The following is a 14915-nucleotide window of genomic DNA, read 5'->3' as shown; positions in this document are numbered from 1 at the left end:
TTCCTCATGTTCCTGCTGCGTGGAGGCTTCTAGAACACTGCTGTCTTCCTCATGTTCCTGCTGCGTGGAGGCTTCTAGAACACTGCTGTCTTCCTCATGTTCCTGCTGCGTGGAGGCTTCTAGAACACTGCTGTCTTCCTCATGTTCCTGCTGCGTGGACGCTTCTAGAACACTGCTGTCTTCCTCATGTTCCTGCTGCGTGGACGCTTCTAGAACACTGCTGTCTTCCTCATGTTCCTGCTGCGTGGACGCTTCTAGAACACTGCTGTCTTCCTCATGTTCCTGCTGCGTGGACGCTTCTAGAACACTGCTGTCTTCCTCATGTTCCTGCTGCGTGGACGCTTCTAGAACACTGCTGTCTTCCTCATGTTCCTGCTGCGTGGACGCTTCTAGAACACTGCTGTCTTCCTCATGTTCCTGCTGCGTGGACGCTTCTAGAACACTGCTGTCTTCCTCATGTTCCTGCTGCGTGGACGCTTCTAGAACACTGCTGTCTCCCTCATGTTCCTGCTGCGTGGACAATGATAGCTGTATTTCTTATTACACACAGTTCATCTCTTTTATATACATATTGTAACAGATACAAACCTGGACACCGGACACATTTTAAAATGGAACGATAGCTATTCCATGTTAATAAAGTGTTAACATACATTATTATCTGTATCTTGAAAATCTAATTAAATTGCAATAAAGATTGTACAGCCTGTTTGGAAACTGTTTGACTCCTTATAGGCTGCAGGTGTTGTAGAGAGAATTCAGTAGAAGAGGAGTCTTCAGCACCTTATATAATAGGCTATACAGTATCTACACTATAGTTTTGTTTGAAACCTTAAGACTAGGCTTTAGCTCAGCAGGATAACATAGTCTTGCAGCTTAATAATATAACTGATCATATTGTAATCTGATTTCCAGATTTCATAAGCAAGCACCTGTGTATGTGTAAACCTGTAAACGGACACTCTATTGCTCTGAATGAATTTGCCCACATAACATTTATGAGGGGACAAAGTCTCAAAACCCTGTTTTATCGGAAAACATTCATAGTGAAAATGAGAAAATAACAAGGCATGGAAAGCAAGAGCAAGTGACACAATTCTGTCAGGTAAAATTGGTAGGCTTCTCTCAGGTATGTAAACTCAAAAAAAAATGAATCAATGAACCATAAACAATGAATGAACATGCACCTGTAGAATGGTCGTTAAGACACTAACAGCTTACAGATGGTAGGCAATTAAGGTCACAGTTATGAAAACTTAGGACACTAAAGAGGCCTTTCTACTGACTCTGCAAAACACCAAAAGAAAGATGCCCAGGGTCCCTGCTAATGTCTCTCCTTCCAGTTCTCTGCTGCCAATGACTGGAACGAACTACAAAAATCTCTGAAACTGGAAACACTTATCTCCCTCACTAGCTTTAAGCACCAGCTGTCAGAGCAGCTCACAGATTACTGCACCTGTACATAGCCCATCTATAATTTAGCCCAAACAACTACCTCTTCCCCTCCTGTGTTTATTTATTTATTTTGCTCCTTTGCACCCCATTATTTATATTTCTACTTTGCACTTTCTTCCACTACAAATCTACCATTCCAGTGTTTTACTTGCTATATTGTATTTACTTTGCCACCATGGGCTTTTTTGCCTTTACCTCCCTTATCTCACCTCATTTGCTCACATTGTATATAGACTTACTTTTCTACTGTATTATTGACTGTGTTTGTTTTACTCCATGTGTAACTCTGTGTTGTTGTATGTGTCGAACTGCTTTGCTTTATCTTGGCCAGGTCGCAATTGTAAATGAGAACTTGTTCTCAACTTGCCTACCTGGTTAAATAAAGGTGAAATAAATAAATGTGTGTGAACGTGCCTTAGGCATGCTGCAAGGACGCATGAGGACTGCAGATGTGGCCAGGGCAATAAATTGCAATGTCCGTACTGTGAGACGCCTAAGACAGCACACTTCACTGGTGAGTCGCGGTTTTGTCTCACCAGGGGTGATGGTCGGATTTGCGTTTATCGTCAAAGGAATGAGCGTTACACCGAGGCCTGTACTCTGGAGCGGGATCGATTTGCAGGTGGAGGGTCCGTCATGATCTGGGGCGGTGTGTCACAGCATCATCGGACTGAGCTTGTTGTCATTGCAGGCAATCTCAATGCTGTGCGTTACAGGGAAGACATCCTCCTTCCTCATGTGGTACCCTTCCTGCAGGCTCATCCTGACATGACCCTCCAGCATGACAATGCCACCAGCCATACTGCTCGTTGTGTGCGTGATTTCCTGCAAAACAGTAATGTCAGTGTTCTGCCATGGCCAGCGAAAAGCCCAGATCTCAATCCCATTGAGCACATCTGGGACCTGTTGGATCGGAGGGTGAGGTCTAGGGCCACTCCCCCCAGAAATGTCTGGGAACTTGCAGGTGCCTTGGTGGGGTAACATCTCACAGCAAGAACTGGCAAATCTGGTGCAGTCCATGAGGAGGAGATGCACTGCAGTACTTAATGCAGCTGGTGGCCACACCAGATACTGACTGTTACTTTTGAATACAACGGAGAGACGTGGTAACCTTTGACCATGTATTATTTGATCTGACTTTATTAAACAACACCATTCGTCAGAGTAGCGTGTAATTCTCTGTAGGGCAGAGTATGTGTGTAATGTAGATAATTCTGCACATGTGGCAGAAGCTCAGATTTGTTGCTATTGGGAAGAGGGTTCCAGAGAATTTGGGAAAATGCAGCCTCTCCGTAATTAGTATTCTAAGTAACAGAATTGAATATAATAGCATAGTACAACGCTACTCCAAGACAATAAAAAAACACATCATCATTTCTTATGAGATTTCAGGTTGATTGTGCGAATGGTCGCATTTCTCAGGTGGCAGGCCACTAGGTAAAATCTGTGCTGTGATTGAAACAAAACAGTTAGAATAGGCCAACAGTTTGTTAAAAGCAGTTACTTTTTGTAGCTATGTCTAATAAGGTGGAAATATATATATTTTTGCCATTACATAGTCACTTACATGACATTCCAGACATATAGAAGAGGGCAGTGTAACCAAACCCCCTTTTCTATTCCCAACACCAACAGATAGTTTGACGACACATGATTGGCTCTTGGTACGCGGAACCAAACAGTTGATTGGTGCATTTGCAAAAAACCGGCAGAAGACAAAAGTGGACGAACAAAAATAATACAGTAGCCACTGGAATAGCAACTGTTCATTTGTCAGGTAAAGTGCCCCAGACATAGTTCTTCTCCACATACTAACGACGACACTGTCTTATGATGTATTTACCACATCACATTGATGGGATGTCGCTTAATTTGTTGAATCTATCAGTTTCCCGCAACAAACAACAACTAGCTAGCTAGCGAGCTACTACGCTAACTACAGTACTCATGACAGCTGGAAAAGTTAGTTAGCTGCTAGCCAATCAATCTAGAAGCCTGGCTTTTTATTCGGGTTACGACGTTGTTTATCTGTGTTGTAAACGTTGACTCCTCACGCTTTGATGTGTGTAGCTAATATTGCACCTAGCTAGCTATGTTAGCTAACTTGGCTAAGTTAGGCCATAGAATGTGAGCCAACCAGTCGGTAAGTTATTAGCTAACGTTAGCTAGTAAAACAGGCAGTGTCCTTCGTCCCTGCCTGTCGGCCACTGTTTTCCTGCAGTTCTGTTAAAGACGGCGAGGGCAGGCGGGAGCGAAGGACACAGTGTGCTAGCTTAGCCAGCTTGTCCTAAGGAGGACTCCTGTCCACAGGAGGCGGGAGCGAAGGACACAGTGTGCTAGCTTAGCCAGCTTGTCCTAAGGAGGACTCCTGTCCACAGGAGGCGGGAGCGAAGGACACAGTGTGCTAGCTTAGCCAGCTTGTCCTAAGGAGGACTCCTGTCCACAGGAGGCGGGAGCGAAGGACACAGTGTGCTAGCTTAGCCAGCTTGTCCTAAGGAGGACTCCTGTCCACAGGTACAAGCTAGTAGACAGTGTCGCCCCCGCCTGCCTTGTACTGGAGTAGCTAGCGGTAGGTCGACACCTGTAGACAGTCCTTCGCCCCAGTCTGTCGGTCAAGGTTTTCTCCGATACACAACAGGCGAGATGCGGGGTCTTGACCCTGTTTAACACATGTTTCCAAAGCCATGTCGCAAGTGACGATTATTCACTTTTCTAAACATTAAAACACAACGTTGGGACTGTAGGAGGCGGAACGGCCGACGGCTGTAGGGGGGAGGCGGAACGGCCGACGGCTGTAGGGGGGGAGGCGGAACGGCCGACGGCTGTAGGGGGGAGGCGGAACGGCCGACGGCTGTAGGGGGGGAGGCGGAACGGCCGACGACGGTAGGGGGGGAGGCGGAACGGCCGACGGCTGTAGGGGGGAGGCGGAACGGCCGACGGCTGTAGGGGGGAGGCGGAACGGCCGACGGCTGTAGGGGGGGAGGCTGAACGGCCGACGACGGTAGGGGGGAGGCGGAACGGCCGACGACGGTAGGGGGGGAGGCGGAACGGCCGACGGCTGTAGGGGGGAGGCGGAACGGCCGACGGCTGTAGGGGGGAGGCGGAACGGCCGACGGCTGTAGGGGGGGAGGCTGAACGGCCGACGACGGTAGGGGGGAGGCGGAACGGCCGACGACGGTAGGGGGGAGGCGGAGAGCTAGATGAAGTTATGGTAGCTGTATATATAGCTTACCTACTTTCCCGTCTTCTTATTTATTGTGTGCTTTTGTATATAGTGCTATATATTGATTACTGCGTTGTTGGGAAAGGAGTTGGCAAGGAAGGCATTTCACTGTACTCGTGAACATGACAATAAAAGGTGAAATGTAATCCCCCTCTTCTTCCTTGCAGGAGCCCAGTGATAAATGAACCATGGTAGATCCAATGGAGAATGGCTTGTTTGACATTCCTGACTATGACAACATAGATGAGGAGACCTTTCCTCCTCTCCCCCCTCCCTTCTCACCAGGAGAGGGAGGAGATCCTTTTACAGGTGAGGACAATGACAACTATAGCTCACCAGTACCTAGCCTGGTTCCAGATATGCTTGTGCTATTTTGCCGACTGCCGTGGTTGCTGTCATGCTTATTATGAGCACAAACAGATCTGGGACCAGACTACAAACACAATACCCAACACAAACCTGTGGGCCTACAGGTAGACTGATATGACATTATTATTATTATATACACCGCTGGGAGACTTCCTGCTTACTGACATCAGGGACAATATAATGGGTAGATATACTTTCCATTGATGGCTGTTGATGTTGTTCAGGGGAGGAGGGCGGAGAGATCTCCAAGTTGGCCGAAGTCCCTGCTGCCAAGAGGAGAGGCGTGAAGAGACCACAGCCTAAACTGGACTCTCAGAGGTACTGTGCATTAGCCTGGAGACGGGCATAAATGAGCGTTTGGATCAGGAACTTCTACAAGCCAGAATGTTGAATAAAATAATATTGTCGTGTACTTTACCGGTTGTCCGTGTGGCTGGTCCTTTTGATGGTAGAAATGTGAGACAATATATTTCACAGGAAAGTATAATTACATCAACTTTTCAAAGCGCTGGTAGTGTGTTCAGATTTCTATCACGTAAATCATGTAGCAGAACCATGTAAACAGACTGGGCTAGTGTGCATGCAGCAGAACCATGTAAACAGGCCGGGCTAGTGTGCATGCAGCAGAACCATGTAAACAGGCTGGGCTAGCTGGGCTAGTGTGCATGTAGCAGAACCATGTAAACAGGCTGGGCTAGTGTGCATGCAGCAGAACCATGTAAACAGGCTGGGCTAGTGTGCATGTAGCAGAACCATGTAAACAGGCTGGGCTAGTGTGCATGCAGCAGAACCATGTAAACAGGCTGGGCTAGTGTGCATGCAGCAGAACCATGTAAACAGGCTGGGCTAGTGTGCATGCAGCAGAACCATGTAAACAGGCAGGGCTAGTGTGCATGCAGCAGAACCATGTAAACAGGCTGGGATAGTGTGCATGCAGCAGAACCATGTAAACAGGCTGGGCTAGTGTGCATGCAGCAGAACCATGTAAACAGGCTGGGCTAGTGTGCATGCAGCAGAACCATGTAAACAGGCTGGGCTAGTGTGCATGCAGCAGAACCATGTAAACAGGCTGGGCTAGTGTGCATGCAGCAGAACCATGTAAACAGGCTGGGCTAGTGTGCATGCAGCAGAACCATGTAAACAGGCTGGGCTAGTGTGCATGCAGCAGAACCATGTAAACAGGCTGGGCTAGTGTGCATGCAGCAGAACCATGTAAACAGGCTGGGCTAGTGTGCATGCAGCAGAACCATGTAAACAGGCTGGGCTAGTGTGCATGCAGCAGAACCATGTAAACAGGCTGGGCTAGTGTGCATGTAGCAGAACCATGTAAACAGGCTGGGCTAGTGTGCATGCAGCAGAACCATGTAAACAGGCTGGGCTAGTGTGCATGCAGCAGAACCATGTAAACAGGCTGGGCTAGTGCATGCGTCTCCTGCATCAGGTGATAGAAATATGAAGCACAACCAGCGATTTGAACAGTTGTGTAATTCTACTTTCCTATGGATACATTGAGTACAGTTACATGCACACAATAATGTGATTTTATTATGGATAGTCAAATATAATGGTTCGATTTCAAAACGTCTACATGCTTTGTAAGAAGAACGATTTCCCTAATAATAATAACTCTGTTTCCATGGAGACATCTGAAAAGGCTACCTGATGTCTCTCTGATAAATGCAGAACATCACCAGTCTAAATTAACATTCTACCACAGAAAACATGTTATAAAGTTTGTATGTGAGAACTATTTCTAAAACCCATATATTCAGTTGTTCTGAACTCACTTCACTAAAGAGGGAGGCTCTCGGCTGGTGCCCAGCACTGGTGCAGATCAAATACACCACTGGAACGCCGATTAAGGTGTTTACACGTCCTAATCATTTGAAAGATTGCTCAGAAAAGCAGGTGTTTTTATCGGCGTATGCTCACTTTGACCTTACGCTGATTTAAGATAAGCAGAGTAAGGTGTTTACATGACAAGTGCCATACTCGACCTTCTGACATAATCAGTTTAATATGGAATTGTTAGTGTGCAGGTAAACATACTCACTATCTCCACATTCCTACCTGCAACAGGACCAACCACACAGACAACTGGTAAAGTAAGTTCAAATATAATTTTATTCAACATTATAGCTTGTACAGGTCATGAGAGAGAGAGAACTTTCCTAATCCAAACGCTCATTTATACCCGACCATGAAAATCAATGTCTGGTTTTGTAGGGTTTTGGCATATTGTCCCTGTTCTGTAACAATCAAAGGACTTTAAAAAACAATGCTTTTGATGATCAAGTCATTGTTGATTCTCTTTGTCTTTGCAGCAACATTGCAGAGCTGTTTGATGTTTGAAGGTCAATAGCTGGTGTTTTTGTTAACATGTTTTACTCCAGGCTGACATCAGAAAGAGGACTTCCGGCTCTTCGCACCCTGTTTGACAACGTTCATTTCAAAGGCAAAGGACATGAGGTAAAGGCTAACAGCAGATTCAAGTACTGTGTCTGTTGGGCAGATGGTCTGTTGACTCTGTTTTTTTACTCAAAGTGAAAGGCATCGATGATTGCCGAAAGGTTACCCAGTTGACTCCCACAGCAGCTAAAGGGTGTGTTGTATGTGTGTTTTCCACCAGGCTGAGGACTTGCGGGTGCTGATGCAGAGGATGGAGAACTGGGCTCACAGGCTGTACCCCAAACTACAGTTTGAAGACTTCATAGACAAACTGGAGACGCTAGGCGGCAAGAAAGAAGTCCAGGTCAGACTGACACACCCTTGTTGTTATAACCAACATCCAGGTCAGACTGACAGGCCCTTGTTGTTATAACCAACATCCAGGTCAGACTGACACACCCTTGTTGTTATAACCAACATCCAGGTCAGACTGACACACCCTTGTTGTTATAACCAACATCCAGGTCAGACTGACAGGCCCTTGTTTATAACAACATCCAGGTCAGACTGACGGGCCCTTATTGTTATAACCAACATCCAGGACAGACTGACAGGCCCTTGTTGTTATAACCAACATCCAGGTCAGACTGACAGGCCCTTGTTGTTATAACCAACATCCAGGTCAGACTGACAGGCCCTTGTTGTTATAACCAACATCCAGGTCAGACTGACAGGCCCTTGTTGTTATAACCAACATCCAGGTCAGACTGACAGGCCCTTGTTGTTATAACCAACATCCAGGTCAGACTGACAGACCCTTGTTGTTATAACCAACATCCAGGTCAGACTGACAGGCCCTTGTTGTTATAACCAACATCCAGGTCAGACTGACAGGCCCTTGTTGTTATAACCAACATCCAGGTCAGACTGACACACCCTTGTTGTTATAACCAACATCCAGGTCAGACTGACAGGCCCTTGTTTATAACAACATCCAGGTCAGACTGACAGGCCCTTGTTGTTATAACCAACATCCAGGTCAGACTGACAGGCCCTTGTTGTTATAACCAACATCCAGGTCAGACTGACAGGCCCTTGTTGTTATAACCAGCATCCAGGTCAGACTGACACGCACTTGTTGTTATAACCAACATGCAGGTCAGACTGACAGGCCCTTGTTGTTATAACCAACATCCAGGTCAGACTGACAGGCCCTTGTTGTTATAACCAACATCCAGGTCAGACTGACAGGCCCTTGTTGTTGTAACCAACATCCAGGTCAGACTGACAGGCCCTTGTTTATAACCAACATCCAGGTCAGACTGACAGGCCCTTGTTGTTATAACCAACATCCAGGTCAGACTGACAGGCCCTTGTTGTTATAACCAACATCCAGGTCAGACTGACAGGCCCTTGTTGTTATAACCAACATCCAGGTCAGACTGACACGCCCTTGTTGTTATAACCAACATCCAGGTCAGACTGACAGGCCCTTGTTGTTATAACCAACATCCAGGTCAGACTGACAGGCCCTTGTTGTTATAACCAACATCCAGGTCAGACTGACAGGCCCTTGTTGTTATAACCAACATCCAGGTCAGACTGACAGGCCCTTGTTGTTATAACCAACATCCAGGTCAGACTGACAGGCCCTTGTTGTTATAACCAACATCCAGGTCAGACTGACAGGCCCTTGTTGTTATAACCAACATCCTGAAGCGTGGTGGTGTCAGTAGAAGTAGTAAGGATGATGATGTGAATGTTTTATTTCTCAGACCTGTCTCAAGAGAATACGGTTGGACATGCCGCTAATACATGAAGACTTCATAGGAGACGCCGGTGAGAGGACAACGTCACTAACTACATTTAGTGTTAGACAGGATTCAGTATGTATCAAGTGACTCAGAGTGGGAGTGCTGATTTTAGGATCAGTTTCGCCTTGTACACAACAATGAATAAGATTATACAGGGAGGACCTGATCCTAGATCAGAACTCCTATTCTGAGACGCTTAACACATACAGTCCCAGATCAATAGTAGTGTCTAGAGGTAGATATGACACAGTCCCAGATCAATAGTAGTGTCTAGAGGTAGATATGACACAGTCCCAGATCAGTAGTAGTGTCTAGAGGTAGATATGACACAGTCCCAGATCAATAGTAGTGTCTAGAGGTAGATATGACACAGTCCCAGATCAATAGTAGTATTGTCTAGAGGTAGATATGACACAGTCCCAGATCAGTAGTAGTGTCTACAGGTAGATATGACACAGTCCCAGATCAATAGTAGTGTCTAGAGGTAGATATGACACAGTCCCAGATCAATAGTAGTAGTGTCTAGAGGTAGATATGACACAGTCCCAGATCAATAGTAGTAGTGTCTAGAGGTAGATATGACACAGTCCCAGATCAATAGTAGTGTCTAGAGGTAGATATGACACAGTCCCAGATCAATAGTATTGTCTAGAGGTAGATATGACACAGTCCCAGATCAATAGTAGTAGTGTCTAGAGGTAGATATGACACAGTCCCAGATCAATAGTAGTAGTATTGTCTAGAGGTAGATATGACACAGTCCCAGATCAATAGTAGTAGTAGTGTCTAGAGGTAGATATGATACAGTCCCAGATCAATAGTAGTAGTGTCTAGAGGTAGATATGACACAGTCCCAGATCAATAGTAGTAGTGTCTAGAGGTAGATATGACACAGTCCCAGATCAATAGTAGTGTCTAGAGGTAGATATGATACAGTCCCAGATCAATAGTAGTAGTATTGTCTAGAGGTAGATATGACACAGTCCCAGATCAATAGTAGTAGTATTGTCTAGAGGTAGATATGACACAGTCCCAGATCAATAGTAGTGTCTAGAGGTAGATATGACACAGTCCCAGATCAATAGTAGTAGTGTCTAGAGGTAGATATGACACAGTCCCAGATCAATAGTAGTAGTGTCTAGAGGTAGATATGACACAGTCCCAGATCAGTAGTAGTGTCTAGAGGTAGATATGATACAGTCCCAGATCAATAGTATTGTCTAGAGGTAGATATGACACAGTCCCAGATCAATAGTAGTAGTGTCTAGAGGTAGATATGACACAGTCCCAGATCAATAGTAGTGTCTAGAGGTAGATATGACACAGTCCCAGATCAATAGTAGTATTGTCTAGAGGTAGATATGACACAGTCCCAGATCAATAGTAGTAGTGTCTAGAGGTAGATATGATGTAGTGGTAGATTTGTATTGGTTTCTAGCAGTCATAAACTGATTTTACAAAATGAGATTTGGCATTCAGTATTCTAATTGACCAATCTCCATTGATCCAGGCGAGGACGACGACGCGGCGTCGAGAGACGGACGTGTCGTCAACCATGACGACCCAGACCCATTTGGAGACGGGGGTTTCGCTGAAGACCCCCCAGGACTGGTCCCCTCTACCCCAGCCGCTGCTCCCTCCCTGTTCCCTTCCTCACAGGCTGGCCCGGTCCACTCCACCCCAGCCCCCTCCCTGACAGAGGAACAGCAGAGACGTATAGAACTCAACAAACGGCTTGCCTTAGAGAGGAGACTGGCCCGCATGCAGCAACACACAGGTCAGACACTACGTCACACTCAGTGCAAAACATCTAAACTACCTGACATTGAGCTTGTTGATGAGGATCGGCCTGATCAAGGCACAATCACTAATCTATTTGGGATGCAAGATGGTTTTGTAGATCAGTGATGCACTGAGCCTGGCTTGTTCAGGCTGACCCTCTCAATCACACTGACTGACTTCATGTGCTGCATTGTTGACAATCCAATACATACATTTCCATTTTAGCCTTGATGGAGGACAATAAAGTTTCTCCCTCCCTCTCTCAGATGGCTCCCAGGAGATTACCTCCAGCCAGTCAGCAGACGGACCCTCTACCTCCCAGCCCCAGGAGATGGCCTCCAGCCAGTCAGCAGACGGACCCTCTACCTCCCAGCCCCAGGAGATGGCCTCCAGCCAGTCAGCAGACGGACCCTCTACTTCCCAGCCCCAGGAGATGGCCTCCAGCCAGTCAGCAGACGGACCCTCTACCTCCCAGCCCCAGGAGATGGCCTCCAGCCAGTCAGCAGACGGACCCTCTACCTCCCAGCCCCAGGAGATGGCCTCCAGCCAGTCAGCAGACGGACCCTCTACCTCCCAGCCCCAGGAGATGGCCTCCAGCCAGTCAGCAGACGGACCCTCTACCTCCCAGCCCCAGGAGATGGCCTCCAGCCAGTCAGCAGACGGACCCTCTACCTCCCAGGCCCAGGAGATGGCCTCCAGCCAGTCAGCAGACGGACCCTCTACCTCCCAGGCCCAGGAGATGGCCTCCAGCCAGTCAGCAGACGGACCCTCTACCTCCCAGGCCCAGGAGATGGCCTCCAGCCAGTCAGCAGACGGACCCTCGACCAGGTCCTCCTCACACCCCTTCCCCAGCCAGCAGCAGCAGCAGGATGGGGAGGATGAAGACCCGGACCAGGGAGACCCAGAGGACAAGGGCCAGAGCAGACCAGACCACCCCAGGGACAGAGCTCTAAACACAGCTTCCCCTGCTGAGGCTGACTCCCTGGTGTGTGAGGGAGCAGTAGCCAGCCCTGTTCCTGAGATGAGCGATGGCAGGGACGACAGCAGCGACTGAGTCACACACAAACACACGGAGGACAGAACCGCTGCCCCCCCCCCCCCCCCCCCCCCCCAACATCCATGGCTCCAGCTGTAAGCATACACACTGACCCAGCACTAAGGGACGCTGTCCTCTAGGACTGACAACTCATCTGAGGATGTTTTCTCTCTGTTCAAGTACATTTTCAATGAAGTTTAAACAAATCTAAAACATGGTCATGTGTTGTCAACCATTTTTACTCTTTAATAAATGTTGTCATACGGGCCAAACATCCTGTTGTAGAGCTCATGTCCTGTTTCCTTTCCTTGTTGCTCTTCTGAGCAAAACGCCTCTTCACAACGCCGTAGAAAACACACGACAAGCCGTAGAAAACACACAACAAGCCATAGAAAAATAAAATAAGTTGCTTTCTATAATAGATATCAATCTGACAGACTGATTGGCAGGACAATGTCCTCTCTTCACTAGTCTTGTTGTGTATTATAACCTGTAGGAGTCTCTCTTGTTCAGATCACTGTGTCTTGTATTCATGCTTTTATTAAAACCTCTTGTCATCAATTGTAGCCTTTTTCCTGTCCTAAATAAATAAAATGTGAATGTATTTACCTGAAGCCTTGTGGACATTTGACTTAACAGCATGATACGTTTGATCTTCACCCAGATAAATAAACATTTCACTGTTCAACTGTCAGGTTTGGTAGTGCACTTTAATTCATTTAAAACATTATACAATGGAATAGCTTTTCACAAGATACCAACTGCCAAAAATATTCCAAAAATATATTTAGGTTAAAATACAAGACCAGGCTGTACAATGGCATTGTCCCAGTGTCAGGCGTCAGTATAGAGTTCAGTGAAAAAACTATTCTATATCTCTCTAATGTGTTCAATCAAATACAGAACATCACAAATGTTTGGTAAAAACTGTAGCTGCTTGTTCCTGGTGTTGTTTCCATGGTAACTGTCCTGTTAAGACCAGAGCTGCTGTTTGTTCCTGGTGTTGTTTCTATGGTAACTGTCCTGTTTAGTTAAGACCAGAGCTGCTGTTTGTTCCAGGTGTTGTTTCCATGGTAACTGTCCTGTTGAGTCAAGACCAGAGCTGCTGCTTGTTCCAGATGTTTCTATGGTAACTGTCCTGTTGAGAGCTGTTCCTGAATCAGTGTGTATTCATGTATATAATATTACATGCATCTGTCTCATCTCACAACTTCAATCATCTGTTCATTTTCCAAGTAAGACTAGATGTGCGTAAGTAGAGTTCAGTAACCAAGGTGATAACACCCAGGATGTATAGTAAGATAGTCAGTCCAGAGGGTCTGTCTGCATGCTGGTGAAGTCCATGAAAAGCACCACAATCTGATCCTGAGTCAGTGTTAAAGGTTGATGCTGATGTTGACCGGTTACCCTGCCTCCTGCACCTCCTTACTCTTCAACCGCCCCCCTCCTCCACAATAATCTGACCCAGAATCAGTGTTAAAGTTTTATGTAGTTCTATGCTGATGTACCGCAGACCAAAGCAGCTGTTCCCAGACCTGTTGTTCCTCTACCACCACCTCATCCATGTTGGTGTATCGCAGGGCTGAGCAGCTGTTCCCAGACCTGTTCCTCCTGTTCCTCCACCACCACCTCATCCATGTTGGTGTATCGCAGGGCTGAGCAGCTGTTCCCAGATCTGTTGTTCCTCCTGTTCCTCCACCACGACCTCATCTATGCTGACGTAGCACAAGCCTGAGTGGCTGCTCCCAGACCACCTCCTGCTCCACAGGCAGCCAGGTCCAGCAAGGCCAGCTCCCTGACCTCCTCCAGGAGAGAGTAGAGGTTGGGACATTTACTCTGTCTGAACTCTCTCTCCTCCTTGGACAGTTTGGGGGCCCGGCCCCTCTTCTCCTCCGCCTGCTGAGAGGCCTCCTCTGCCTGCCGAACCACCTCCTGGACCAGCTGGGACCGGCCCCTAGCCCCCTGGGGCTGGGGGGGCTGGGCCTGAGTCTCAGGGGCCTGGTGGGGCCTGTTGCTGACCACTTCCAGACGGATTGTGTCTGAGTGACAACGTGATGGTTGTACTGAGATACGCACCTGAGGGGAAGAGGGGGGGAATAGTACTAGCATTAGTTCACCTGTAAAGTACTGAAGCCTGAGGGGAAGAGGGGGGAATAGTACTAGCATTAGTTCATCTGTAAAGTACTGAAGCCTGAGGGGAAGAGGGGGGGAATAGTACTAGCATTAGTTCACCTGTAAAGTACTGAAGCCTGAGGGGAAGAGGGGGGAATAGTACTAGCATTAGTTCATCTGTAAAGTACTGAAGCCTGAGGGGGGAATAGTACTAGCATTAGTTCATCTGTAAAGTACTGAAGCCTGAGGGGAAGAGGGGGGAATAGTACTAGCATTAGTTCACCTGTAAAGTACTGAAGCCTGAGGAGCAGCTGGTTAGACCAATCAGAGGTGTTAAGAGTAGGGCCGGAACAAAATCCTGCAGGAAGATCGCTCTCCAGGAGGAACGTGGGCCCCCTCAGGGCCTGTATTCACAAAGCGTCTCAGGGTAGTCCCCCCTCCCCTCCTCCTCTTCAAAACTGATCCTATAACAGCACTCCTAGTCTTAAGACACTTTGTAAAGTAATTGAGTACAACTCACGGTGATGTGTTGGAACAAGTTGAAGGTGGAGGTGCCAGCAGCAGTAGTGGTAGTGATGTGGTCCAGGTATCTCTGTAGAGAACCAGTCTGCCAGTCACATCCTCCATCCTGTCTCTCACTCACCACCTGGCCCTCTCTGTTCTTCAGGTACACTGCCCCCTTCAGGCCATACCTGGGAACACATACAGTTGTCAGTGTATTACAGTACTCTTTTTA

The 14915-nt window shown here is 47.2% G+C and overlaps 2 protein-coding genes across 11 annotated transcripts in view; one reads left to right on the top strand and one right to left on the bottom strand.

Annotated features, from left to right (window-relative positions):
• Positions 1-3126: 3126 nt before the first annotated feature.
• LOC115166746 (TIMELESS-interacting protein) lies at positions 3127-12434 on the top strand. 5 transcript variants are annotated; one of them, XM_029720515.1, is made up of 9 exons: positions 3127-3232; positions 4846-4987; positions 5272-5365; positions 7441-7516; positions 7677-7799; positions 9211-9274; positions 10760-11026; positions 11298-11311; positions 11363-12434. In XM_029720515.1, exons 2-9 carry the CDS (start codon positions 4867-4869, stop codon positions 12083-12085), a joined length of 1482 nt encoding a protein of 493 aa, XP_029576375.1. In that variant the 5' UTR covers positions 3127-3232; positions 4846-4866; the 3' UTR covers positions 12086-12434. The 5 variants fall into 5 exon arrangements, with proteins under 5 accessions (XP_029576375.1, XP_029576371.1, XP_029576373.1 ...); XM_029720511.1 differs by having other exon boundaries at positions 11298-12434; XM_029720513.1 differs by lacking the exon at positions 3127-3232 and adding an exon at positions 3385-3598 and having other exon boundaries at positions 11298-12434.
• A 322-nt stretch (positions 12435-12756) lies between these two features.
• Positions 12757-14915, bottom strand: part of LOC115166745 (DIS3-like exonuclease 1) — a 55144-nt gene continuing 52985 nt past the window's right edge. For all 6 annotated transcript variants that reach the window (XM_029720504.1, XM_029720505.1, XM_029720507.1 and 3 more), the window contains 2 exons: positions 14700-14871; positions 12757-14143 (listed from right to left, as the gene is read on the bottom strand). In XM_029720504.1, the coding sequence (XP_029576364.1) occupies positions 13778-14143; positions 14700-14871 (538 nt within the window). In that variant the 3' untranslated portion in view covers positions 12757-13777. The remainder of the gene's footprint in view (positions 14144-14699; positions 14872-14915) is intronic.

This window comes from Salmo trutta, chromosome 29, assembly GCF_901001165.1.
Source record: "Salmo trutta chromosome 29, fSalTru1.1, whole genome shotgun sequence".
Classification (NCBI taxonomy): Eukaryota; Metazoa; Chordata; class Actinopteri; order Salmoniformes; family Salmonidae; genus Salmo; species Salmo trutta.
The sequence above is the reverse complement of the archived record's forward strand: the minus strand, read 5'-3'. Positions and strand labels throughout refer to the sequence as shown.

Bases quoted from the DNA above. Each gene is read 5' to 3' on its own strand.
- LOC115166746 (XM_029720511.1), top strand. From the start codon at position 4,867: ATGGTAGATCCAATGGAGAATGGCTTGTTTGACATTCCTGACTATGAC. The intron at 5,366-7,440 runs GTACTGTGCATT...GTTTTACTCCAG, and splicing joins CCTAAACTGGACTCTCAGAG to GCTGACATCAGAAAGAGGAC. The intron at 7,517-7,676 runs GTAAAGGCTAAC...GTTTTCCACCAG, and splicing joins TCAAAGGCAAAGGACATGAG to GCTGAGGACTTGCGGGTGCT.